At 39.8% G+C, this 26,066-nt stretch overlaps 2 protein-coding genes across 3 annotated transcripts in view; one reads left to right on the top strand and one right to left on the bottom strand.

Moving 5' to 3' along the window:
• Positions 1–2,131: 2,131 nt before the first annotated feature.
• On the bottom strand, positions 2,132–8,630 carry slc38a11 (solute carrier family 38 member 11). Its single transcript, XM_042002080.1, has 12 exons — positions 8,357–8,630; positions 8,152–8,272; positions 7,673–7,747; positions 7,416–7,550; positions 7,162–7,227; positions 6,936–7,042; positions 6,777–6,856; positions 6,563–6,633; positions 3,334–3,495; positions 3,128–3,240; positions 2,711–2,842; positions 2,132–2,611 (listed from the first exon to the last, which is right to left on the bottom strand). The coding sequence occupies exons 1-12, from the start codon at positions 8,366–8,368 to the stop codon at positions 2,372–2,374; spliced, it is 1,314 nt and encodes a 437-aa protein (XP_041858014.1). The 5' UTR covers positions 8,369–8,630; the 3' UTR covers positions 2,132–2,371.
• Positions 8,631–9,648: 1,018 nt separating this feature from the next.
• Positions 9,649–26,066, top strand: part of scn1laa (sodium channel, voltage-gated, type I-like, alpha) — a 30,429-nt gene continuing 14,011 nt past the window's right edge. Inside the window, exons 1-12 of one of the 2 annotated variants that reach the window (XM_042001965.1) lie at positions 9,649–9,809; positions 13,702–14,018; positions 14,343–14,461; positions 15,335–15,424; positions 15,523–15,651; positions 16,492–16,583; positions 17,286–17,501; positions 19,302–19,365; positions 19,449–19,590; positions 22,215–22,421; positions 23,123–23,344; positions 24,190–24,555. In XM_042001965.1, the coding sequence (XP_041857899.1) occupies positions 13,755–14,018; positions 14,343–14,461; positions 15,335–15,424; positions 15,523–15,651; positions 16,492–16,583; positions 17,286–17,501; positions 19,302–19,365; positions 19,449–19,590; positions 22,215–22,421; positions 23,123–23,344; positions 24,190–24,555 (1,911 nt within the window). In that variant the 5' untranslated portion in view covers positions 9,649–9,809; positions 13,702–13,754. Of the gene's footprint in view, positions 9,810–13,701; positions 14,019–14,342; positions 14,462–15,334; positions 15,425–15,522; positions 15,652–16,491; positions 16,584–17,285; positions 17,502–19,301; positions 19,366–19,448; positions 19,591–22,214; positions 22,422–23,122; positions 23,345–24,189; positions 24,556–26,066 lie in introns of those variants that run through there. The other variant, XM_042001964.1, reaches the window with a different exon arrangement.

The raw sequence follows: 26,066 nt of genomic DNA, 5'->3' as shown, positions 1-26,066 counted from the left end.
ACAGCATTTTGCAATTTGAACTCTGTATTCCTGTGTTCACCACCAGAGGCAGAAGTGATAAAATCAATAGGGCATAAGGTAACCATGGTTACACTGATAGGGAGTGATTTTCTTCTCCAAAACACAACTGTAAAGATAGAAGATGCACAACAAGGTTTGAAGACTTATCAATGTGGAGATCAGAGGTGGAGACAACAAAAATTATTAATCTGGAGTTTTAAATTAACATTATAAAACAAATCTACCTGAGCAGCAGTGAGAAGTCTTATATTAAATAGGTCAATTATCTTAAGTTATACCATGGTGTGAGTGAATACTCGATTCTGATAGGCTGTAGGTTGTCCATTAAAAAGTGTTATAGGCCACCAATGAAAAAAAAAAGTTCCGGTCAAATAGCATTATTGTTGTAATTTATTGCACAAGCTGAACGCTATGGTAACCGTGGCAACAGAAACTCAGACGCTGGGCTGGAGACACGCCAGATCATTTCTGTGACGGGGCATCGCTGTGAAAGCAGCCTGCAGGCTTATTGAACAATTTAGGAAACTATCTGTGGACTTTGACTGTTGGAAACAAAATCTCATCCCCCGGACACACACAAGCTGTAAGAGCTGTACCTGCCCTCTGAAATGACACTTTGTGTCACGTAACATAACTGCGGCCGACAGAGCTGCAGGTTCTGTGTCAGAGTCGGTTACCTTGGCAACGAGTCACAATGAGAGATATTTAATATTTTACTCAGCCACTTCTTGTGAAAAACTTAAGATTTTAACGGTAAAAAACAACATTAAGGTATTAATAACTGATTTACTATTTATTTATTCCGTAAGTGACAGTGGTATAAGCGTGATCATGCCCTTCGAGGTGTCCATAGTCACGGCTCACGCCATTGCATCGTCCATTAATTCATGGTAAGCTATGGACGCCTCGACGGATCGGTTTTGATTAAATATTAGTCCATCAGTCTTAAACTTTAATTTAGAATAAGGCATCAAAATGTCCTGAATACTTTAGAAGGATGAACTGGTTTTACCTCAGTTTAAGTGCTTTTAGTTCCACACCGTGGCTGTAAATGAACATAGCAAAATATTCCACTTGTAATCTGGCTTAACACAATTCAATTGGTATAAATTACAAAAGTAGTTTTCAAGCATGAGTTGATTTAACATACCTGATCCTGTTGTTGAGAGTAGGCTTAATATAACTTATTGTTTTGTTCAAATACGAACACAGAGCTTTGTTTCTCGGACTTTTGACAGAATACATTTTGCTGGACTTTGTAAAAAAATCAAAATGATAATTAGATATTCATATTAAACAGCGTGTGCATGTGGAAAATAAATATGAGTTTGCTGCTCTGAAATATTTAAAGGTGATGTTTACTGAGATTTTCTCATGGATGAACCAGTATAAAGAACTGTTTCTGTTTGATGTGAATTGATCATCTAAGTAGCAGTGACGAACCAGCAGATGTCACACAGCTGCTATACCAACAGCGTCTTCAGTGAGACCTCTGGCGGCCCCTGAAGGGAACAGTCGAAAAAAACAAGAAGAAGAAGACAAAGTATTGTTTTACACTTAATTTTAACATTAATTGACAAAAGATTCAAACAATGTTTAAGGCTAAAGAATAGTTGCACTCTATTTATTTATTTATTGTGGGTAAGAGGAGAGAGGGAGGGGGGGTTAGATATCATTCATAAATCCATGCAGTAATATACATTACATATTTGATTTAGAACAGATATGTGATCTGGGATTATTTTAAGTGTAAATAAAAGAAAAAAAATAAATGTAGGCGTGGATGTATGCAGCACTAAAGCAAAGTTTTATCACTTTTTAAATGTTTTGTTTCTAATGATAACTGTTATCAAATTACTATGTTATACAAAGAAAGGAAAAGGTATTTAGTGAGGAAAAATGTCCTCTTTTTGTTTAATATGTAGTGTATCAAAGCATGCTATTAATTCAAAAGTAAAACTGGAAATGGAACATTTCCATGTGAAACACATGACCAAAAGTATGTGGACCCCTGAATATTACACCCATGTGTGCTAGATGGACATCGTAGTCCAAAACTTTGATGATAATAAGCTCTCTACATACTAAACATAAATTTGCTGCTGTTTATGAGCATCAAAAAGATTTATGCTGGACCACTAGGCTCGTGCTTGCTTTTGCAACACGTCCACTGAGACTTTACTGAGTTTAAAAAGTCTTTTGAAACATATAAAAGTAAAACCTGAAGCAAAGGTGTCAATGTTAAAACAGACTAGAAGTAGGCCGCATACAGGATTAACAGTGTTTATGTACACAAGTATTGCCATGAGGTGTATGTTTAAAGCATTTAAATATGTGAAGCATGATCCCTTTATCCAGGTGGCAGAGTACCAGAGATGTTGGCATCTGCACAGTAGAACATCTCCACACCATGCGAGCAGTCTTGAGGGTAGAGGCCTGTCATGATCAGACCGGTGATCATGACAAACATACCAATTAATATCAGTATGGCTGGAATCAGGTTTTCACCCTGGAACCAGCGGCCAGGGGAAAGCTTGATGAAGCATGCCGACGGGATGATGAAGATCAGAGGGATGGCACTCAGAGCACCCTGGATGTCAGAAGGAATAACAATAATTTAACTCAGAAACTGACTTAGCTCATGCCTAAATCAGCAAAGCAAGAGACTGTTTGAACTGGTATGACTTACATTTAATTCCAAAACAACTCCCAGGCAATCATAAGCCAAAGAGATTGATGTGCAGAGTGCAATTATGAGTATGGTGATGGCAGCATGTTCAGCTTTTGAAAGATCATTTCTGGAAAAAGCATTTGATACAACCTGAGGAACAGACAAGAAAATAAATGTTCTTAAATGTATGCATTTTCTGCAACTTTAGAATATTATAATTACCACTGCATTTGGAGTTTGGAAGCAGATAAGAGATAAAATCCACTACTGAGAACTGAATAACTGTTCCAACTGAGTAGCTCTGTCCAAACATTTGTTTTTCTTCATATCACATCAATATACATCCCTTGTTCAAACCCTTAGAATACCACTTTCATCCACATATGTAAACATTTAGCTGCTAAATTTTGAGGTTTGTCCAAAAGTGTTACTAACCTCTCGTGTAACAAAACACTCCAGTGGAAATGTGGTTATTATGCTGAAGCCAAAACAGAAGCGACCGAATGTTGCAAGGTTGTCATTTCTGCAGTAGTTCTCAAATATGTCTCCTGAAATGCAAAACATTCTAAATAAGGAAAGTCACTCAAATAAATAAGAGGAAAATAAGTCATTATCAGCTGCTAGAAATTTTGCATCGATACCTTGTGTGTAGCCAGTGAAGGTTGAATATCCAGCAACAGCGAATGCAGCACTGATTATGAGAGCTGAGCCTACAGAGATGTGTGTGACCAAAGACCAGTTGGCTAACGTGGGCTGCTTCAGAGAGCCATAGATCAGAAAGCTGTTGTGGTGGCATATAAAGGCTAAAAAGAGAAACATACAGATTATAAGACTTTATTTTTACATTAAAAAATAAAAAGATACACTGAGAATTCTTTGATATTAATATAAACATAATCTGTTGCATTGAGATCTGGTGATGGAGGCCACTGGATTACCATCCATCCATCCATCCATCCATCCATCCATTTTCTTCCGCTTATCCGGAGTCGGGTCGCGGGGGCAGCTGCCTAAGCAGGGAAACCCAGACTTCCCTCTCCCCGGCCACATTCACCAGCTCATCAGAAAGGGATCCCGAGGCATTCCCAGGCCAGCCGAGAGATGTAGTCTGTCCAGCGTGTCCTGGGTCTACCCCGGGGCCTCCTTCTGGTGGGAACACCTCACCAGGGAGGAGTCCAGGAGGCATCCTAACCAGATGCCCGAGCCACCTCATCTGGCTCCTCTCGATGTGGAGGAGAAGCGGCTCTACTCTGAGCTCCTCCCGGATCACCGAGCTTCTCACCCTATCTCTAAGGGAGAGCCCGGCCACCCTGCGGAGGAAACTCATTTCGGCCGCTTGTATTCGAGATCTTGTTCTTTCGGTCATTACCCACAGCTCATGACCATAGGTGAGGGTAGGAACATAGATTGACCGGTAAGTGGAGAGCTTTGCCTTTTGGCTCAGCTCTCTCTTCACAACGACAGACCGATGCAGAGCCCGCATCACTGCGGACGCCGCACCGATCCGCCTGTCGATCTCCCGCTCCATCCTTCCCTCACTCATGAACAAGACCCTGAGATATGTAAACTCCTCCACTTGGGGCAGGACCCCATCGCAGACCCAGAGAGAGCACTCCACCCTTTTCCGGCTGAGGACCATGGTCTCGGACTTGGAGGTGCTGATTCTCATCCCAGCCGCTTCACACTCGGCTGCGAATCGCTCCACGTCATCCGCAAAGAGCAGAGACCCAATCCTGAGGCCACCGAACCGGATCCCCTCCACACCTCGGCTGCGCCTAGAAATTCTGTCCATAAAAGTTATGAACAGAATCGGTGACAGAGGACAGCCTTGGCGGAGTCCAACCCGCACTGGAAACGATTCTGATTTACTGCCGGCAATGCGGACCAAGCTCTGACACCGGTCCTACAGGGACCGGACAGCTCTTACAAGCGAGTCCAGCACTCCATACTCATGGAGTACCCCCCACAGGAGTCCCCAGGGAACACGGTCAAATGCCTTTTCCAAATCCACAAAACACATGTAGATTGGTTGGGCAAACTCCCATGCCCCCTCAAAGACCCCAAAGAGGGTGTAGAGCTGATCCACTGTTCCACGACCGGGACGGACACCACACTGCTCCTCCTCAATCCGAGGTTCGACTATCCGACGGACCCTCCTCTGCAGCACCCCTGAATAGACCTTACCGGGGAGGCTGAGGAGTGTGATCCCCCTGTAGTTGGAGCACACCCTCCGGTCCCCCTTTTTGAAGAGGGGGACCACCACCCCAGTCTGCCAGTCCAGGGGGACTGTCGCCGATGTCCACGCGATGCTGCAGAGGCGTGTCAACCAAGACAGCCCTACAGCATCCCACAGGACAAAAAGGCCCGATAGGACTCCTTCTTCAGCTTGACGGCATCCCTTACTGCCGGTGTCCACCAACGAGTTCGGGGGTTACCACCACGACAGGCACCGACGACCTTACGGCCACAGCTGCGGCTGGCCGCCTCGACAACAGAGGCACGGAACACAGCCCATTCAGAATCAATGTCTCCCGCCTCACCCGGGACATGGTTGAAGCTCTGCCGGAGATGGGAGTTGAAACTCTTTCTGACAGGGGACTCTGCCAGACGTTCCCAGCAGACCCTCACAACACACTTGGGCCTGCCAGGCCTGACCGGCATCCTCCCCCACCATCTGAGCCAACTCACCACCAGGTGGTGATCAGTTGTCAGCTCCGCCCCTCTCTTCACCCGAGTGTCCAGGACATGTGGCTACAAGTCCGACGACACGACTACAAAGTCGATCATTGAACTGCGGCCTAGAGTGTCCTGGTGCCAAGTGCACATGTGGACACTCTTATGTCTGAACAAGGTGTTCGTTATGGACAATCCATGACGAGCACAGAAGTCCAACAACAAAACACCACTCGGATTCAGATCAGGGGGGCCGTTCCTCCCAATCACGCCCCTCCAGGTCTCGCTGTCATTGCCCACGTGAGCAATGAAGTCCCCCAGCAGAACGAGGGAGTCCCCAGAAGGAGTGCTCTCCAACACCCCCCCCCCCCCCCCCCCCCCCAAGGACTTCAGGACCCGTCCCCCCACCCGAAGGCGGAGGGAGGCTACCCTTTCGTCCACTGGGGTAAACCCCAACGTACAGGTGCCAAGTTGGGCGGCGCCTCTCACCGGGAGCAACTCCAGAATGGAAGAGGGTCCAGCCCCTCTCGAGGGCAGTTGTTCCAGAGCCCAAGCCATGCGTCGAGGTGAGTCCAACTATATCTAGCCGGAACCGCTCAACCTCGCGCACCAGCTCAGGCTCCTTCCCTGCCAAAGAGGTGACATTCCACGTCCCTAGAGCTAGCTTTTGCAGCCGAGGATCAGACCACCAGGGTCCCCGCCTCTGGCAGCCGCCCAGCTCACAATGCACCCGACCCCTATGGCCCCTCCCGTAGGTGGTGAGCCCACGGGAGGAGAGGCCCATGTCTCCCTTTCAGGCTGAGCCCGACCGGGCCCCATGGGCAAAGGCCCGGCCACCAGGCGCTCGCCTCCGTGCCCCACCTCCAGGCCTGGCTCCAGAGGGGGGCCCCGGTGACCCACTTCCGGGCAAGGGAAACCTTGGTCCTTGTTTTTTCATCATCATAAGGATTACAACTGGATTACATTTAACTCATTATCATGTTTCAGAAACCAGTTTGAGATTATTTGAGTCATGTGATGAATAGACTCTTTTCCTATTATTTATGCATCTCTCATATGTGCATTATTCTCTTTGCCCAGATTATCTGTAATGTTTCCATTCCTTTCTAGAATATACTACTACCATACTACTACTACCATTAACTACTCAGGATATTCTAGACTATTTGTAAAAATGTAATAAAAGGAAAAACTCACCAAAAGACATTACACTAACTGCCTGAATGGCATTCCACTTTGCAAATGCCCATGCGTTCTCTGTGGGGCCTCTTGAGGATGACATTCATATTAAGCATTAAAACATAAATAATCTGTGTAAATGAGTTTTCATTTAAAAGAAAATGAAAAAGAAATCCAGTGGTTAATACACAGGCATAAGTAGATTAACAAACTGTAGAATATTCATTTATACATATGGGGTCCGAGGGTCGCTGCTCTGATGATTACAGTGATGAGGATGGTAAGTGTCAGCGCCATTGACAGGAAAGATACCTGTGAAAACATGTGGATGTTTTACAGCAGGATTATAACAACCAGATTACATTAACAGTTCTGAAATAATCTGTTTTACCTTCCCAAGTTTTTCTATGTTTCGATAAAGTGAGAGTGGCAGTGTGAAGAAAAACGTAGCCAGCAAGATCACAAAGTGTCGTTCTGCAAGTATGTGATCTGGCCCAACTGCAAATGAAATATAAACCGATATATGACACAGAGATTATATTATTATTATTATATTTTTTTCTTGTTATTTCATTTTGGAGCCTAACTTCGTCAAATGGACATGATTTTACTCATACCTCCTGGTATTCTCTGAAAGACTTTGGTCAGTGTGTCACCAGTTGTGATGTTGTAGCTTATCATGGCTGAAGAAGAACAAATCAAATCAACATTGTCTTATTAAAATGAATCTGCAGGGTTATTTTAACTGGGCAGTAGTGACAGGATAATAAGCAGAACAATTACTTTTCAGACCACACAGGAAATTAGACAGAATAGTAAAAAAAAGTGTGATTTAATAGACTACTTGGGTTTTGTTTGTGTGACAACTTACCAATGAAAGGATAAAGGAACTGGAGAGCAGATAAAATCACAAATCCAGGGAAACCAAATGTGTTTTGTACTAGAGACTGATAACTGTTTGATCCTGATAAGTTTCCTCCTCTTATGAGTAGAACAATTGAGTAGTCTGCCAATAAAAATCAAGAATATGAATTTGTTGTTTTGATTATTTAGGTATATTTTGAATAAATTCATTTACATTTTATAACAGATAAATATATATTCAAGCCCATATTCAGTAAAACCAACCTGTGATGAAAGCAACAACAATTAAAAGAAGAAGGCCAAAAGGGAGCCCTGCCTGGTTCAACGCATATGGTAGACCTGGTTTTAAAAAACCAAAGGGCTCAGGTTTAAAAAGGAATACAACAAAATATTCATCTGAAGCCGATATCAAAATGTTACAGGCATATCAAAATTACAAAGCTGAATATCAAGCAATAAAACATTGCTGTCAGAAATCTTCAGTGATGACCAGAGTTTTTGAGCACTTAAGGGGTTAAACATTCCAAGTTGAGGGGAGGGGGGTCAACAGGCGCTAGTCATATGATGCCTCTGCAGGGCTTGGATTAAAGCTTCTCCTTGTTGCACCAAAATGAGCTTTTTCTTATTTCGCTGAGTCATGTCAGAATTAAGCGCTTTAATCAATAATAGACAATGGGGAATCATTTTCCAGCTTGATTTGTACTTACTGACAGCTGTCACAGTAAAATGAATATTTAGCCTACCTATTATTCCAGATCCTATGATGGAGTTGATAAAGTTAAAAGACGCAGATGTCATTGACCTTCTACACTCTCGGGCAGCTTTTTGCGGATTAATTAATGCCATTCCTTCTTCGCTGTTTAGCTAAAAGATAAGAAAGCGGTGGAAAATAAAAAACAAAAAATCACTTTTTTCTGTTATTCACACCCTAAAAAGATCATCACCTACCTGCTGAGCCATCTTGGAGCACCTGCTGGTCCGAGTCTTTGTCCCGTATGATTTTCAGTATAGACACATTTTTGTGCTGTGACTCACTTTAAAGGTTTATGAACACGTTTCAGTCTTGATTTAGTCAACTTAGGTCTCAGAAATGAGAGGGGGGAAAAAGCTAAGCAAATACAAAACTCAGCACCCCGCCTCGATTGTAAACCTATACGAAACGAAACCTCTGTGCATTGTAAGTAATAAGGCTACGGACTTTCTCAACTTCTTGTAGGCTATAAATTTGGAATGAGACAGAACTGTTTTATTCAACTAGCGGCTGAGAAACAAAATTACCTTTGAGACCCACAATATGTATGAATTCGCTGAATGAAATGTGGAATTAAAGGATTTAATGTGGGACTGAGCTGCAAAGCTGACAAATCAAAACCCGCCTTTGTTCAGAGACGGAAAAAAGAAGACAAAAAATATTTATGAAACCGCTATTTAGTTAATCGGTTAATTCTCACGTAGCAAGTAGGCTACAGTAAATAGCAAACATTCAATTTTAATGTTATCTGATAACATATACCACATTTCTAATACCAATTTGTAAGCTAAGCTATTTTGTTTATAAAGTACTTTTAAAACAGCAAACACTGACGAAAGTGCTAAACATATAATATAATATAATATAATATATTATAATATAATATAATATAATATAATATGAATGTTATAAAGCACATATACTTTTTTTTAAATAGCCTTTTCCACTCTTGAAACTGATACTTTTAAACCATAATTTAGTTTCTCATGTGGTGTAGTCTGTGTCCACTAGAGGGCGTTAGACTCATAGTTCTGGCTCACTGTCAACTCATCCACCCAACTTTACACTAAAGAATAATCACTTTTAAATAAAAATTTAAAGCCATTTACAGAGATAAGCAACCTAAGATAGTTTTTGTTGTTGTTACTTAGGAGCAACGACACATTCACAAATATTTTCACTCACAAATGAGCAGAATCCGATTACCTTATCCTGAACATACGTAGACAGAAAGAGAGAGAGAGAGAGAGAGAGAGAGAGAGAGAGAGAGAGAGAGCAAAAATGACTATAAGTTGTGAACTTTAAGTTTCCGACACCAGAGAGCAACATCGTATTTCTCATCTTATACTCATTTAAACGGTCACATTAGCTATCTTAGCATCGTCTGTGGTGCTTCTTTTTCTCCGTTGGTACCCAGGAAGAGCCGGAAGCGCCGCAGTTCGATGCTCTGCCACTCGGAGGGGCGGACGCAGTCTCTGCCTCCCAAGGTTTTCCATTTAGAAATCGTGAAAATGAGCAGCCCTCCAGAGCGAAAGGCTTCGAACACCTTGAGGGACTAAAGGCTTTTATTTAAACAACATTTTCTCCGTGTTGAAGGTTCTTCTCATCATTTTCTCGAAAAAAGTTTCTTTGGGGGATGAAAAACTGATGGTGAGTTCAAATCAGTGTCCCGGACGCTTTTGTCCAAAAGTGTTGAAGTGAAATTTACGGAAAAGTTTCTTCTTCTTCTTCTTCTTCTTCTTCTTCTTCTTCTCTTAAATGTTTTTATTTTTTTATTTGCATTTATTTATTTTTAACCACCGCCTTGTTATTCAGTTGGTGTGTCTGTCTGTTAGCAACATAACTAAAAAAAAGTTATGGACCCATTTTTGGATGACAATGGCTTGGCGGATGTCTGTGCTCTGTGGCTGCTTTTATTTCTTTGTTTTTTTTCTCACTCTCTTTTTTTGTCATAAAAGTGTGGTAGATAAAGTCTTCTAGTTCTATCTATCTATCTATCTATCTATCTATCTATCTATCTATCTATCTATCTATCTATCTATCTATGTAAAAATATTCTATTTAAGGTGTTTAACGTTTTTCAGTATGATGTCATCATATTATTAAGTGTTGCATTTTGCATCAGTGTTGGAGGGCTTGTAGACATTTCTTCTTGCAGATTTAGGCAAAGAAAAAAGCAGCAAAATGTGGTCTCCAGTGCTTTATAGAAATTAATGGTCATGACAGCAATTATTACCCCACTCTCCATCTTAGATGACTTCCTGCTAGCCTAATTGTCAACATCTTTACTAGATTGCTGTCAATTAGACATCAGTGTCCTGTTTTCCTTCTGTCAGAAATGTAGCCCAGCATCTTGTACAGTACATAAAAACATTAATTGATCCCACAGAACGATGTAAGAGGCCACTCATAATCAGCTATTTTGCCAACGCCCTGTACGAGTGAGTTCTGATTGTGTAGTTGGTATGAGGCAGCTACAAGCATGAGCTGTGGGCACTTAAGAGCTTTTAGTGTGTTAGTCCCTTAGGACTAACACACTAAAAGGAGCCCACATGCATTGCACTGTATGCAGATCTGATCAAGATGAAACAACACATTTTTGTAGTATTATACATGAGAGAAAAATGTCCAATAAATCAGTTACTCTACTTAAGCCATTTTCGTGACAGTTATGTGCACAGATAAGGGTTGAAATAAACTGAGTTATTTACTGATGCTGCCACTCATAACCAATCTTAGATATGTTTTCAAAGATTTTCTTAAAGCAGTATTTACATTTTCAGCCCATTTTCGGTCACTGCTATTATTCTTCTAGTCCATTAACTTGGCAAATGTGATTCTTATATAATAAGTGATAGCAGAGAATACAATTTTTTTATTCTTTTCTGTGACTTCCATCACAGATAGGCATTCTTCCAATTGAAAGAACAGTCATCTGCTTATCAGATGGTTGGTGGTTTGATGCTTCAGATCGCATGTTTAAGTATCCTGGAATAAGATGCTGAACCCCACATTTCTCTAATGTTTTCATTGGTACTTGATCAAAGGAGGGAGTTAGGTATGAAACTATATAGACTAAAAGTAATGGGTGAAACTGGCTGTTGTAATGTTCATGTAATCTTTCATCTGGTCACAGAGATCTTTGTCTGAAAAGACTTTGCAGTTTGAAAAGACTATACTATTTTCTCCTAAACAAACTTCTACACTTTGTCTCTTTTTTTAGCCCCTTGTGTTGTATTTCGCCAAGCTTGTAAGCTTACAAAATGATGTAAGGCATCCTCAATAAACTTAAGTGAACATATGGAATGACAGGTCTGCTCTTCATAATAAATACTCTACTGTAGCAGTCTCTTGGAACGCTTAGAGACAACTTGACCACAATCTGTCACAACCCATTTCTTGCCTCATTTAAGCACTAAGAAGCATTCTGAGGTCAGATAATTTAAAGTTGAGTGATGTACATTAATTATTAAACCAACTGACCATGTGGCTTTAAGTCCGTTTCAATCTTCACTTGAAGCTCGGCATCACAACACAGTTAAACGCATGGTGCATAACGGGTATCAAAGTAATTTAATGTTGTTGTGCCCCAACAAAAGTTGGTGGGAACAAACGTGTTTGTGGCAGGTTAGTACGCACAAGGTCATGATGCAGACAGGTTGCAGATAAATTGAAGTGGGTCTATCTGAAGCTTCAAAGTGGCACCTCTTATCTCAAGTTGTGTGTAATGAGTTGGGACCAGATTGACAGAGTGAGGCATACTTCTTTAGATGTTATATACTGAAAGTTGACCTTGCTGGGTGATCATAAAAGTTTATTTTATTCTATTTATTGTTTGAATGAAATGATTTGACATTTTTTCAGTTAGTGTTAATTGTTGTCCCTCAGTTATTAAGTGGTAACCTTTAAAACATATGTCCAGTTTAATCCTGTCAGACTCGGGTCTAAAGACCCACATTAAAGATCTTTATGGATGAAGGACAAACAAAATGAGTTTTACTAAAAGCCATATGTTTTATGTATCTATTAGTTTTCATTTCATATCCATAGTGTCTTTAGGGGTTGAGAAATAAAGGTTTTAGAAGGTAGTGACAATTCTGGGGGCTTTTCAAAACAAACCCTGAAATATGGATAGTTAGATATCACCATACATCAGCTGTATTCATGTACTACTATGGTACAAGAACAAATTATGTATCCAAAAGTGATGCATTGTAATAAGATAAGGAGATAATTCCTTTTCAACCACAAATGGGAATAAGCACAAATATTAAATTTATGTATGTTTTACTTATAAATTGTACAGCAGTGCAGAATAGTTCAGCCGTGAGCAATGTTATATAATAAATGTGCAAAAGCAATACAATCATTTCAGGAAAAAAGAACTACCAGCTCTATAAGCGTTGTTTCTGTAAGTGACTAACAGGAATTTTTGACTGCACAGTGTTAAATTAAAGGAATTCCTCTGTACATACTTAGCAAAATGGCTAGAATAATATGATATTTGCATGAATGCTGCATGCACTTACACTTGCAATGGTTTTGTGCACTGCATTTGACTTTAACTCAGCAGCTTAGTCATTGATCAGCTGTGCGTCAGCTGACTGTGTAAAACAAAACAAAAAGAATAGTTCATTCTTAAGTTTTGTCGTTAAGTGTTACTGCTTAATATATATTCATTGTATAATAAAAAAATAGATAAAAGTATGTAGCTATCGGCCATGTTTGAACAGTTTCTCGACTGGTTTCTCGATCATAAACATGTGATGTTAATAAAGTTTTACACCAGATGTTGACATAGATTATGCACAGAAACATGGACTACAGCATGTTAACATCCAGGCTGTGTCTCCCTTTGTTGCTGCTATTACATCACACAAGTAAATCTCAGTGCTGAGGACAGTTGATTGACCAGTGTGTTAGTAACTGATTTCGTGTGTGCGCTTGATCACAAAACAGTGTGTGGATGTATTCTATTACACTGTTGAATTTAGCTCAGGCTGACTCTCCAAGGCAGGCAGTCTAGTGCAGTCCATAGTGCATTCATATTTAATACAGCATAGGTCTTCCTAACACATCCTACCAGTCAGGCCTATTAGTAGGATGGATCTTTTCCTCCCTCTCTGCTCTGTGTCAGGCTCTGAGGATAAAAGGCTCATTCCATTTTGAGGGATGGTGGATGGGAGAGAGAATCTCACCTGGAATTGATCATTGTCATGTCAAATTTTAATTTTATCAGCAGATGAGCAGATAATTAGGTCTAATTTTATCACAGTTGGAAGGAATTTGTGTGCCTGACAGCCATCTTTAGACATGTTATATCTTTTCCGATATGGTGATCTTTCGACAAAGAGCTGAAACAAACCTGCATTCATTTTATCTCTATTGTAAATCAATTCAAGATGTTTGTCAGTCTGGTTGTAGAAATACAGATGATTAGCCAAAAGTGGGCCATCATATAAAATTTAATGTTGAAAGATAATAATTCAGCTTTTTTTTAAAAGCTGCTCCTGACCTGTTATTCTCTGTTCTGACCCCTCAGGCCTTTCTAATGCTGGAGGCTAGCTGTTCGCTCTGAAAGTGCAGGATGAAAAGATGGCACAACTGCTTCTACCACCAGGTCCAGACAACTTCCGCCCTTTTACTCGAGAGTCTCTCAAAGCTATCGAGGGACGGATTGCTGAGGAGGAAGCCAGAAAGCCCAAAGGAAAGAAGGAAAAACGAAAAGATGAGAATAAACTCAAACAGAACCATGATCTGGAGGCGGGCAAGACCCTCCCTCTTCTTTATGGAGACATTCCTAAAGGCATGGTGTCAACACCGCTAGAGGACCTCGATCCATTCTACAATAATCAGAGAGTAAGCTTGTTTCATTTTAAACTTTAACATTAATTCTAAAAATTAGATGAAAACATCAGGGTTACAGTTTTTCATTATCCAATTCATTCGCTCATGTGCTCAGGACACCCAGGCTTTCTAGTAGGGAGATAGTGGGTTAAAGTCTGAGCAACGTCAGATTCATCTGGTGAAGATTTTAACATTCTCACATACAGTTTCTCTGGATAATGTCTCACGAATTTTAGCGTAATGCATGGGCAAAAAAGACCTTTGATTAGATGATGTAAACAGGGTTTGTAATGTAGTCAGATATGACTGTGAAAACTATCTTTCTTTTTCTCTTAGACATTTATAGTACTAAACAAAGGGAAAGTCATTTACCGCTTCAATGCTGCTCCTGCCTTGTACTTCCTGAGCCCCTTCAATCTTCTTAGAAGAATATCAATCAAGATTCTGGTACACTCATATCCTTTCAAAAACATATTCATCTCAAATGTAACTTCTTTGTTATACACACACACACACACATATATATATATATATATATATATATATACATATATATAAATGGTCCGATAAGATTGATTTATTATTTCTGTTTTTTGTAGTTTCAAAATAGTATGAAAGTTCCTCCTGTAAAGAGCTTAAAAATTGGTATATTTTGAATTTTGGAGTTGGGGATCATTAACCTCTTATCTAAGCCATCCTTTAATCATTAGTCTTATATTTTCAAATATTTTATAAAGATTACTTTAGAATTCAAACCATTTAGTTGAATCCATTGTTGCTTCTATCTGTCACATATTCACAAACCCTCATGCTGCAGCAGAAGACCGAAAACATCACAGATCATTATTTTCATCACTGCAGTATTTAATAAATCTTACTTATTATCCTTGTACAGAAGTTGATTGTACTCATCTTACTGGTCTTAGAGTTTTTTTCATTCCTTTTCGTCCTCCAGATCGTGCCATGACCTCCAACTTTTCTTTTAAATTTCATTTGTTAATTAGACGTGGATCTGGACAAACAGCTATCCTCTCATAATATTCTCCAAAAACAACAAACTTTTGAGAGAGCTGTTCCAATGATGTTTAGAGTCATACAACAAATAAAAATGAAAAAAGCCAAAAATAAAAAAAATTAATGTCTTGCATACAATGTTGAGAAGAATGTTTCCTCTTTAATCTGGTGCCCTTTGGAAAGCAGTTCAGATTCCACCCACTTTTGCATTGATGCAATTTCATATCCATGAGTTAATCTGCATGTACATTACACACAAAGAAAAGTGTCAATTCCATCTTGAAACTATCAGCTCCCTTGACAAATGCCTGCAAATTGTTCAACATGGTGATCATGTGCACTATCATCACCAACTGTGTGTTCATGACTTTGAGTGAACAGCCTTCCTGGGGAAAGAAGATGGAGTAAGTTTTCCATCAAATCATATACACATAATTTATCACATATTACTCCTGTTGTAAATGCTGTACAGAGTAAAAATATATGTTCATTTTCCCAACAGGTACACATTTACAGCAGTCTACACTTGTGAATCCCTAGTTAAGATTTTAGCTCGGGGATTCTGTTTGGGAAAGTTCACATTTCTAAGAGATCCCTGGAACTGGTTGGATTTTTGTGTCATTGTCATGGCGTAAGTACAAAATTTCAGCATATTATAAGCTTAGCACAAAAAGTTAGGAAATCAGTGTTTGGTTTATTATTTATTTGTTGTAACAATGTGTCTGTGCCTGTTTATTTCCATTTTAAATGGTGCCATATTTGAAAGGAAGATGTATTTGTGGGATGAGCAGAGTTGAGGATTGTCAGTTTTTTTTTGTTCTAAAGCCAAACATCTTGTTCTGCTGACTCTTGATATTGTTTATTGGATTGGGTAATTGAAGTCTAAATAAACAAGACATATTGTAAGATTAACAATTTATTCATTTAATAAACATAGGCCTTAGTAGCACATGGAAGAACCCTACACAGCCACAACATGACCAAATGACAACACTCATCTGCACAGAGTGGAATTTATCTACCTCCAGAATTTGGGAGTGAAGAGGATGGAATGACCTACCTAAAGAGCTCTCTAGTTTGGGCATGCAGTTTATTCCAGTGTGACTTGTGACAAACTTTGGTTGAAAAATAAGTAGCACCCCACAGCTGAGTGTGACCAAGCTGGTGACCAGACGAGGAGGTGGTACCAGGATATTATGGCTATGTACGGTTCTTCCACATGCTACTAAGCTGCTGTTTGTTAAACTAATAAATTGATAAATTTCCAAAATATTTTGTATCTTCATATATCAATAAACTGTCATTAATTATTTATTTTTTTCTGCCCGGTATGTCTTTCATTTGTCTTATTGTTCATCAAGGAATCATGTTCTTATTATTTTACCCTCCAGAGTTGCCTAGATGCTTCATTGCTGTGTCTTTACCTGCTGAAATCTTTCAGTATTTTAAAATTGTTCATTTATTTCTGCAGGTACATAACTGAGTTTGTAGAGTTTGGGAATCTGTCAGCGCTTCGCATTTTCAGAGTGTTAAGAGCTTTCAAAGCGATCTCAGTTATTCCAGGTAAGCAGCACACGCAAGTTCTTACTTCTCATATCTCCCCTCCTCCCATAACACTGATGCCACCTGTCCACACTCATACAAGACATGTTGCAGCATTTCTTTTTCACAGGTGAGAGATAGTTCAAATGGAAATGCTTTAAGATCATCAGTAAGCTTGCTTTGGTTCCCAAATTTAACTTTAAAAGTCAGACTCTTCTCACTCTTGCTAATCAATAGGAGAATAGCAAGTTTTGTTTGCTGTTTGATTTTCAGCAGCACAGAAGTTATGAATTGGTAGAATACAAGTAAATATACATATATGCAGAATTTAAATAGAATGCAGCTGTAATTTTATGGATAAAATAATAAATATTTAAAGTGTGGATGAGGAATTTCAGCTGGCCATCTAATGTGAGAAATTGCTGATAGCATAATAGCTAATAGTGGTAAACTAATTATTAAAATACATCAAACGTTTGGACACACCTACCCATTGAATATAAAAGAGCATTTGTCTTCAAAACTTTGATAAGTATAAAAGTTGGAAAGTTAATTCTGTTTATGTGTCTTAAACAGGTGGTTAATCATAACTGTCAAAGTAAACTTTTTGAAAAACTAAACTAAGTAACTGAAAGTTACTTCTAAATTAAGCAGCAGCATAAATTAACTGAAAAATTGCCAGGAGTTACCCCTAAACGTGACCAAGGATTTTGTGTTTTGCAGGCCTGAAGACGATTGTTGCTGCGCTGTTCCAGTCAGTGAAAAAGCTTGCCAATGTCATGATCCTAACTGTTTTCTGCTTGAGCGTCTTTGCACTTGTGGGATTACAGCTGTTTAAGGGCAATTTACAAAATAAATGTGTACGTGATATGTCAAATGAAACAAAACAGGCCATTCTAGGAAAGGACAATGCCTGGCTCGAATACATTCTGAATAATGGTAAGTTTTTGATTTTCTTCTCCTGTCATTTGAGCTAAACTAAATTTAACTTAAGTTGGGGAAACTGTAAAAAATGTTTACGTCTATTGTAAGGTATACATGAAAAAGTATTTTATGACTGATGGGACTTGGTTACTTTCAGTTTGGATGTATAAAAAGTCACATCATGCAGCGACGTTGCTATAATCCAGATAATATCCAGATAAAAAGGCCTCTAGTTTGTGAAATGAAACTATTTGTATTATCAAATGAAAATCGTTATGTTGAGTTGTTGCTGTGGATATGCATGACCTTCCACACCATCCATTGTTTCAACTGAGCTGAAAAATTCTCTTATTGAGCACACTTGTTTGATCACTGTGTCATGTAAAGGTTGTGTAATGTTATCCATTATGCTGAGCAGCTTTTGTAAGATTCTTCTTTGATAATGAACTCAAAGAGCTCCAGAGCAGTCTGCCACTCAGAGTCAGCTTTCCTCAATAGTTTATTCAGTTCCTTTGAATCACTGGTTCAGATGCTGCAGTCCCAGTTGATTGCTGCAAATCAGATTGTACGCCCCACTACAGGCTAGTGATATGGTGAAATTGTTAAAAAATTATCTCTATCATCTTTTTTGGCCTTGTTGGATAATTGTAAGGGGGTATGGAAAATGGTAGGAGACCATGTTGCAATGAAAATCATATCATACACACACTAAGCCTTGACACAGATCTGCAGTACTTAAACCAGATGTTCAACAAATATTCTACAGAAAGTACTTCATCTAATTCAATCTTATTACAATGTTACAATCAAAATAGCATATTAAGAGTTAATATAAGATATTACTTTCTTATCACAGTTTGTGATTAGGTAAGGAAAAGCTACAAAATTTAAATGTATTATTCACAGGCATTCTTTAACTTATGGAATGTTTTTGTCTATAGTCTACATTAATGGACATTAATAGCCTGTCTGACCGTATAAGCCAGGGCAGATCAGCCAGTGGCAGCTTTGCATGTGCATGTTTCATTTTCAGTCCGTATGGTGCAAATACAAACATCTCCTGCTTTGACTGCAGCTGGAAGGAAAAAGGTTGCTAAATGTCGCTAGTTAAAAAAGGGTCTGAATATACGGAAGCCGAGAGTGGCCAGGCTCATATGGTTTTTTTTTTTAAACATTGTTTTCGCGTGATAATGGGATAATTTATCCCGTCTTCACAAGAAAACGTCCCACGTTATGTTGCGATAACAAGAAAATAAACTCGTTATTTCGAGATAACATTTAAAAAAATAATACCGGTTGAGCCTGGCTGCTCTCGGCTTCCCTATGAGTGCTCGCTATATAGTCACTTGGTAACACTGCAAGATACTGACTGTCAAGGATATATGTTTGAGTGTTCATCTTGTATTTAGACCAGATGTGGTGGAGTTTTGCTAACAGGTGCAAGTTTTATAGACAATTAGTTCTCAAACTAAGAAAATTACGCTACTTTTTAACAGATGTCTTGTTGAGACATGATTAGATATACATTTCCTTTTGTCTTCAGTCTCTGTGATCAGCACATTTCATTTGAAAGAAAATTATAGAAATTGAACTGAACTGTAAAGTCACTTTTTTTTTTTTTTTTGAGGGTTTTCTTTGACAGATGATGGGGTACAACCAATGAGGTTTTTTCTAAATAGTACAAAAGAATTTGTGCTCTTCACTTGTTTTTCTCAGCCATTAGTATCAGTCATTTGCTCCTAAGAAACCAGAGATTAAAAACATTCCCCACAAATGTTAAGACTATGACTTTTTTCCCCTTTTTGTCACTTTCAGATAATCATTACTACCTTCCAGATAAACGTGATCCACTGCTTTGTGGAAACAGCAGTGCAGCTGGGTAAGCAAGTCAACTGCTGAAGTAATAGGAGTCATTAGTGGGCATGTTTTTGCCAATGTCAACAAACTTTCTGTGTCCTGCAGGCAGTGTCCAGAGGGGTATTCTTGCATGAAAGCAGGAAAGAACCCAGACTATGGCTACACAAGTTTTGACTCCTTTGGTTGGGCCTTCCTTTCTTTGTTTAGACTGATGACACAAGATTACTGGGAGAACCTCTACCAGCAGGTAAGCAGTGAGAAAAGAGAAACCATAACATAGAAATGTAGAAACTGTACAAAATACTGTAAAACTTTGTCTTCATCAGAGATTAATGTATGTTTACCCAATGTCAGAAATCAAAGGATGGCAAAGCCCATGTGGGTTACCAAAAAAGAAATCCTTATTTAACTCTAAGGCAGCAAACCATCCTATGCTCTGGAGTGAAAATTATAGAGTAGGATCCAAAACCTGTGCAGCTACTGCACATGGCCTAAAACAGGTTTCTTCTGCCAATCCCAATTGCACTGCACCCCCACAGGGCACTGCCAGAAGAAATTCACTGCAACCCAACACTAATTTTTAATCCCTTCTGGGCACTGCACACAGCACTAAGCTGCAAGCCAACCTGTCTTCCACTGCAGGGGCATTTACACCAATGCGTTTGTGGGTTTTCCTCCTTGGCGATGAGCTCTCACACCTAGAGTACTTGCTTAGCTGCAGTCTAAGATCTACAAACAAGATACAAAGAAATTGTATATTCCATCCAGCCATCCCTCCATTTTCTGCCGCTTATACGGAGTCGGGTTGCAGGGGCAGCTGCCTAAGCAGGGAAACCCAGACTTCCCTCTCCCCTGCCAAATTCGCCAGCTCATCCGGGGGGATCCTGAGGCGTTCCCAGGCCATCCGAGAGATGTATTCCGTCCAGCGTGTCCTGGGTCTTCCCCTGGGCCTCCTGCCGGTGGGACATGCATGGAAGACCTCACCAGGGAGGTGTCCAGGAGGCATCCTGACCAGATCCCCGAGCCACCTCATCTGGCTCCTCTCAATGCGGAGGAGCAGCGACTCTACTCTGAGCCCCTCCCGAATCACCAAGCTTCTCACCCTATCTCTAAGGGAGAGCCCGGCTACCCTGTGGAGAAAACCTATTTTTGTATATTGTTTACCAAAACATAAACCAGAAAGATTAAAACATTTAGATTGCCCAGGTTTCAAGACCCTCCCCCAGGGTCAGAGTTTTGGCGTCAGCACAGCTGTATGTGGGGGGCCTGCCGCTGGTCTGGAGCTACAGGAAAACCTCGTCCACAACTGGAAGTAGATTCATGCACTCCTATGCTTCCCACTATCTGTAACATGGTCTGCCTGCACAGGAACATATCCCTTCTGCCACTGCCCATCTTCACTGCCGGCAGCCCTAAACAGAATGCGAACGGCACCCACCCTCCATTCATGAGTTCGAGTCTCTGACTTTGCTGGGCTATAGTCCTGGGACTTTAACCCAGCTCCACTATCCAGGCTTCACTGAGCCTGCTCACCTCCTCCTTTTATCACTTCATCTCTCACAAATACTTTAGCTCACAGGTGCAACCGCTCAGCTCCTCCGATGTAATGTGCGGTTTCTCAGCCTCAGAACACCTCTGGACGCTGTTGGGCAGCGATTCCTCCAGAAGTGCACATAATAGATTTCACTGTGTCATCAAACCAGTCAGGAATGCAGCGTATTAAGGTTGGAAAGTTACGTAGTGCGTTTTTAAAGCAAGGTCTTGGTGTGTAATTGTTATGTGTTCATTTGAGTTTTGTTTCACGTTTAACTGTCTTCATTTTAGTTTTGTTTTTAAGACAAGGCAGGTTGATCTTTAAGAAACTTACTTTGTTTTGTTTTATTTAGATCTGAAAAAGATTGAGAGTATAAAACCTAATGTAGTTTGTACAATTCACATTTGCCCTGTTGTACTAATCTTAATTGATTATAAAACAGCGTCACTCCTGTAGAAAACAAGGACATGGGCTAGTTGTGTTAAAAAGAGACAAATATTCCATTGCAATGATAATAAAAAGACTATAAAGCATCTTGTTCAAACAAACTTCAAAAAGCAGTGCAGGTGCATCAGAGACAGAATGAGGAGTCCTGTTGTGGCTTAGGTAAACATATCTTGAATGGTCTGCTAAAGTTAAATTGGCATCCAGTGACTTTGCCTGTGGTTAGCATTATAATGTCAATGAGTAAAGCAAACAGTCAATAAATCAGTGCTCCCATGAGGATATTATGTAAAACTACCCGTAGTTATCAAAAGGCTATCTTCAGCACCAATGTTATGGATTCATGATATGAAAAAGAGATTTTATTTTACTAGGTTAAATAATTATATGTAACATTAAATTTTATAATCCATTTGATAATAAAGGTGAATGTTTTTTTACAAATAGAAAATGACTGGCAGAATAGGTAAGCAGCAGTATTAAAATGGCTAGTTACATTCACAGTCTATATTTTTCTCTGTGAATGAAAAAATGTTTGATTAGCAGAGAGTATGAATCTGCATATCAAACCCGACTGAGAAATTACTGATGGACTGGATAGTGTCACTGCAGTTAACTTCACATTAAATTTATTGATTACAGTTTATTTATATTTACATTTTAGGCTCCTTCAGTCTTGAATGAGCTTATCTTGCTTGTATGGACTCACAATAAAATGGAGATGCAGAAATACGCATTATACATCTTTCTAATACCTAGAATATACAGAAATATATTTTTAAAAGAATCGGGAGTTGAGAAATAAAAAGTATGATAAATGAAAATATACTTTGTATATATTGTTTAAAGTTGATGTATGAAATATAAGCACAACTTGTTTATTTTCCTTCTAGACTTTGCGAGCAGCTGGGAAGCCCTACATGATATTTTTTGTTTTGGTGATATTCCTTGGGTCCTTTTACGTGATCAACCTGATCTTGGCCGTCGTAGCTATGGCCTATGAGGAGCAGAGCCAGGCCAGCATAAAGGAAGCTAAGGAAAAGGAAGAGGAATTCAAGGCCATGCTAGAGCAGCTAAGACAACAGCAAGAGGACGCTCAGGTAAGTTGTTCCTATGATCCAAATAATTCCTGTTGTTGGAATACATATATATATATATATAGAGAGAGAGAGAGAGAGAGAGAGAGCTAGGCTAGTTTAAATCTGCAGTCCTCTGGCAGGGCACACTAAAAACCATACAAATACCATATATGGTTACACCCCCTCAACCCACCCACACAGAAACACACATTAATTCAGCACCATAAGGAAATACAAAAGTTTGAAATTTAGGGTGACATAAGTTAGTGGTTACAGATTTGGTGGGTTCAGTTGAGATTTAAAACAGCTCTTTATATTGTCACTTTGTGCATTCCACTGTGTAGTGGCTTAAAAAGAAAAGGCAGATTGTCCATAAGTTGTGCGGCAGAAAGGTACATTATAGTTGTAGATAAAAGCTATTCTGGTGGATCTTACAGCGCTAGTGGGGTGATAACAGACAAAGTCCGGTCTGTTTATACCTTCCTTCAAATAAGACACCTTCTGCTTTTTGTGCAGTGTTTCTATGACCATAAGGTGTATTCACACCTGGTTATCAGGATGGGTCTGAATCTTCTGGGTAATTGTCATTCAGTGACAGTCAATGTATTGATATGCACTTACTTTTTTTTGTCAGTTATAACAGCAAAGTTCAATTCTTCTCTGTCCAATTCTGAATGATTGTATAGAAGGCTTTTACATTTGTTTTGTTTGTCCTCAATAAGGCAATAGCAACAGCAGCAGAGAGCGGAGAAGCCAGCAACAAACATGGTGGCACTGAGAGCTCTTCTGATGCTTCTAAGCTAAGCTCCAAAAGTGCCAAAGAGAGACGTAACAGGAGAAGAAAAAGAAAGGAAGAAGAAGGGCCTGCAAAGATGCCGAAATCAGATTCACAGGACAGCACAAAGTGGGCTCACTGCCGCTTTTCTGTAGATGCAACACAACAGGTGCAGTAACGTCCGTCTGTATTTTTTATTTTTTTATTTTTTGGTAGGTGATAATCTCTTGTTGCTTTTATTTTATTTCATTCTTATCCTTATTGTATTTTATTAACTATAAACTCTGGACCAGCAGTCTGTCAAGCAGTAGCACTCCTGTAATTCATGTCCCTTCCAGGGGCCACATAATTCCAATATTATTGATTTTATTCAGTGAAATCAAAGCTCCGGTTTTTGATAACTTTTATTTAAAGGATGGTGGATATGTGTCCTCTGTCTTTAGGCAGTAGAAATAAGAAGACTCATACCAGGATACTAGGATTCCTCAGCTTGACTTAGATTTACAGTTATTTGATTAGCAGACAGATGTTGGAATTTCTGGATATCATATTATTCAGTTGGGTTTGTTCTTTTATCCACTGTATGTTTTTGTTAAGTTCACTCAACATTCTTGAGCTGCAAAAAGATTTTGTAATCACTTTTATATCATCTTGATTGTCATCATCATCATCATCATCTTTCTTCCTTCTTCTGCATCTTCATCAGCTCATGGTCTCGTTTTTTTCAATCATGCCGAAGATATAGTTTATTCTTTGTTTTTCATCTCACATTGGTTTTCATCAATACAGATGCAAACCATCATCATGATCATCTTCTTCACTATGATATATCATATATCATCTTTTTCACATCCATCACCATTTTTAAGTTAAGCAGTTTTCTTACCATTCTCATTGCCATCCTCTTTCACCCTGAAGTCTCCTTTTTGTTTGTACTTATGAAGATCCTTGTCAACGCCGCTCCTCCCACCTTATGATCATCATGTATCAATGGAGAATGTCTTTTCCTCCCAGTCCTTTCTGAGTTTTCGTGGACCCCTGCTCTCATCCAGACGAAACAGCAGGACCAGCCTTTTCAGTTTCCAAAGCCAAACACACAATGTGGGCTCAGAAAATGAGTTTGCAGATGATGAGAACAGCATTTTTGAGGACAACCTCAGTCGGAGGGGATCCCAGTTTCATTCCCAGAGGTGTGATCGACGCAGCAGCAGTATGAGCCAGTTCAGCTTTTTGCCTCATCTCCTACTTCAACCTAATGGGATCAGACACAGCTCAGTAGGCTTCAATGGGGTTGTGTCTCTGGTGGATGGGAATTCATCACCACCTGTGGGACCCCTTCTACCTAAAGTGACGTTAGACATGGCTTCCACTGGAGACAATGTAAGATGTGCTTCTTTGTCCTAGATGATTGATTTATTTGCTCAGAGCTCTCATGTAGAGGCTCTCATTACCATTTACCAAAGAAAAAAATTTAGATTAATGTTTCAGGCAGCCATTAAGTCATATCTTGACCAACCTCTGTCTTCAGATGATGCAGGATAGCACTGCAAAAGAAACTCGTTTTTAAGTTTACATGCACTCAAGCGAATGTTACATCAGTACTACGCTTGGATTGGGCATATTCCGATTCTACAACATAAATCCTTAATATAAAATAAGAAGAACACTTGGTGTACAAGATTAAATTAATTTTAGTGTTTCTTAATCTGCAGGGTAAGATTCTGCATATATGCTTAAAAGACCTAATGGGCTTAGTGGACAAATTAGGTTGGCAAACTCTCACTAGAATGGGGCCATCTATGGAGCATAGTGAAGAGCTGAGAAGGCTCTCACACTGCAGCTCAGTTCTGATTTTTTGGCCATATGTGACACCTATCAGACTTTTTAATGACAGTCTAAACTGTAAATCCAAGGCTACTTTCAAATGTGACCCTGGATTGGATATGTATCTGATCTGTGTCGAAGCGACCTCAGTCTGAACGGTCATCCCGCATTTCATCCCCAATTTAACGTCACAGAAGTCACATCACTATTCTGCTGTTTCACAATATTTACTATGTTGCTGTCTTTCCCCTTTTTTTATTGTAAATGAAAACAACGACAAAACAACACCATTACTTTAAGTATATGAACAAATTAAGAAAAGTAATGCAATGAAGGGAGGGACGGTGGTGTATTTATAATTAGAATTTATTGTGCAGGTCGGGTTGCATTTTATATTCTACAACGTCGGGTTGGGTCCAGATTTTTACTGGAAGATATCCACAGGTTGGGTTTCATAATCATCCCAACGGGTTCGGGCGGGTGCGGTTTGGTAAAATTGGACCCGTGCAGGACTCTGCACAGACGAACTCGGCTGCATTGTCTGTAAATGCTTCTGTAGGTGGTTCACACTTCTTTTACTGTTCCAAAGCAACAACACTGCACTGCTCACAGAAGATCCACTTTCCTTTCAGTGCTATTTCTGTAGCGTGGCAGTGTCATTGTCTCAGTATCAACACCAGCTGTTTAGGATGAAGACAGCAGCGAGTCCAGCATGCTTCAAACATCGGGATAAGTGGTTATGGGACTGTCAAAACCCGGCTCACGGCTATAACAAAATTACGCCAAACAACAGATAAGGCCAATTATGATAATTTATTAACGAAAGATGAACCAAAACTACGACAAAACAAGATAACCATGAAGTGTGGCTTTCTGCAAAATCAGAAGTGTAGGTGTGTGCATGGTTGTGTGTAGAATGTAATGAGTGCAGTGTTGTATGGTGTAAAGCTAAGCAAACGACAAGGTGCAACCGGCACAGGTGCACCCTGGGAGCGGAGAGTGCGCCGCAAGGCTGGCCGTAGGCGGGTCTTTTATACGCGCAGTGCGTCGGGCCCTTGACGCACGCA

This window comes from Melanotaenia boesemani, chromosome 12, assembly GCF_017639745.1.
Source record: "Melanotaenia boesemani isolate fMelBoe1 chromosome 12, fMelBoe1.pri, whole genome shotgun sequence".
NCBI lineage: Eukaryota > Metazoa > Chordata > Actinopteri > Atheriniformes > Melanotaeniidae > Melanotaenia > Melanotaenia boesemani.
Note: the sequence above shows the minus strand (reverse complement) of the source record. Positions and strands in the feature narration are given on the sequence as shown.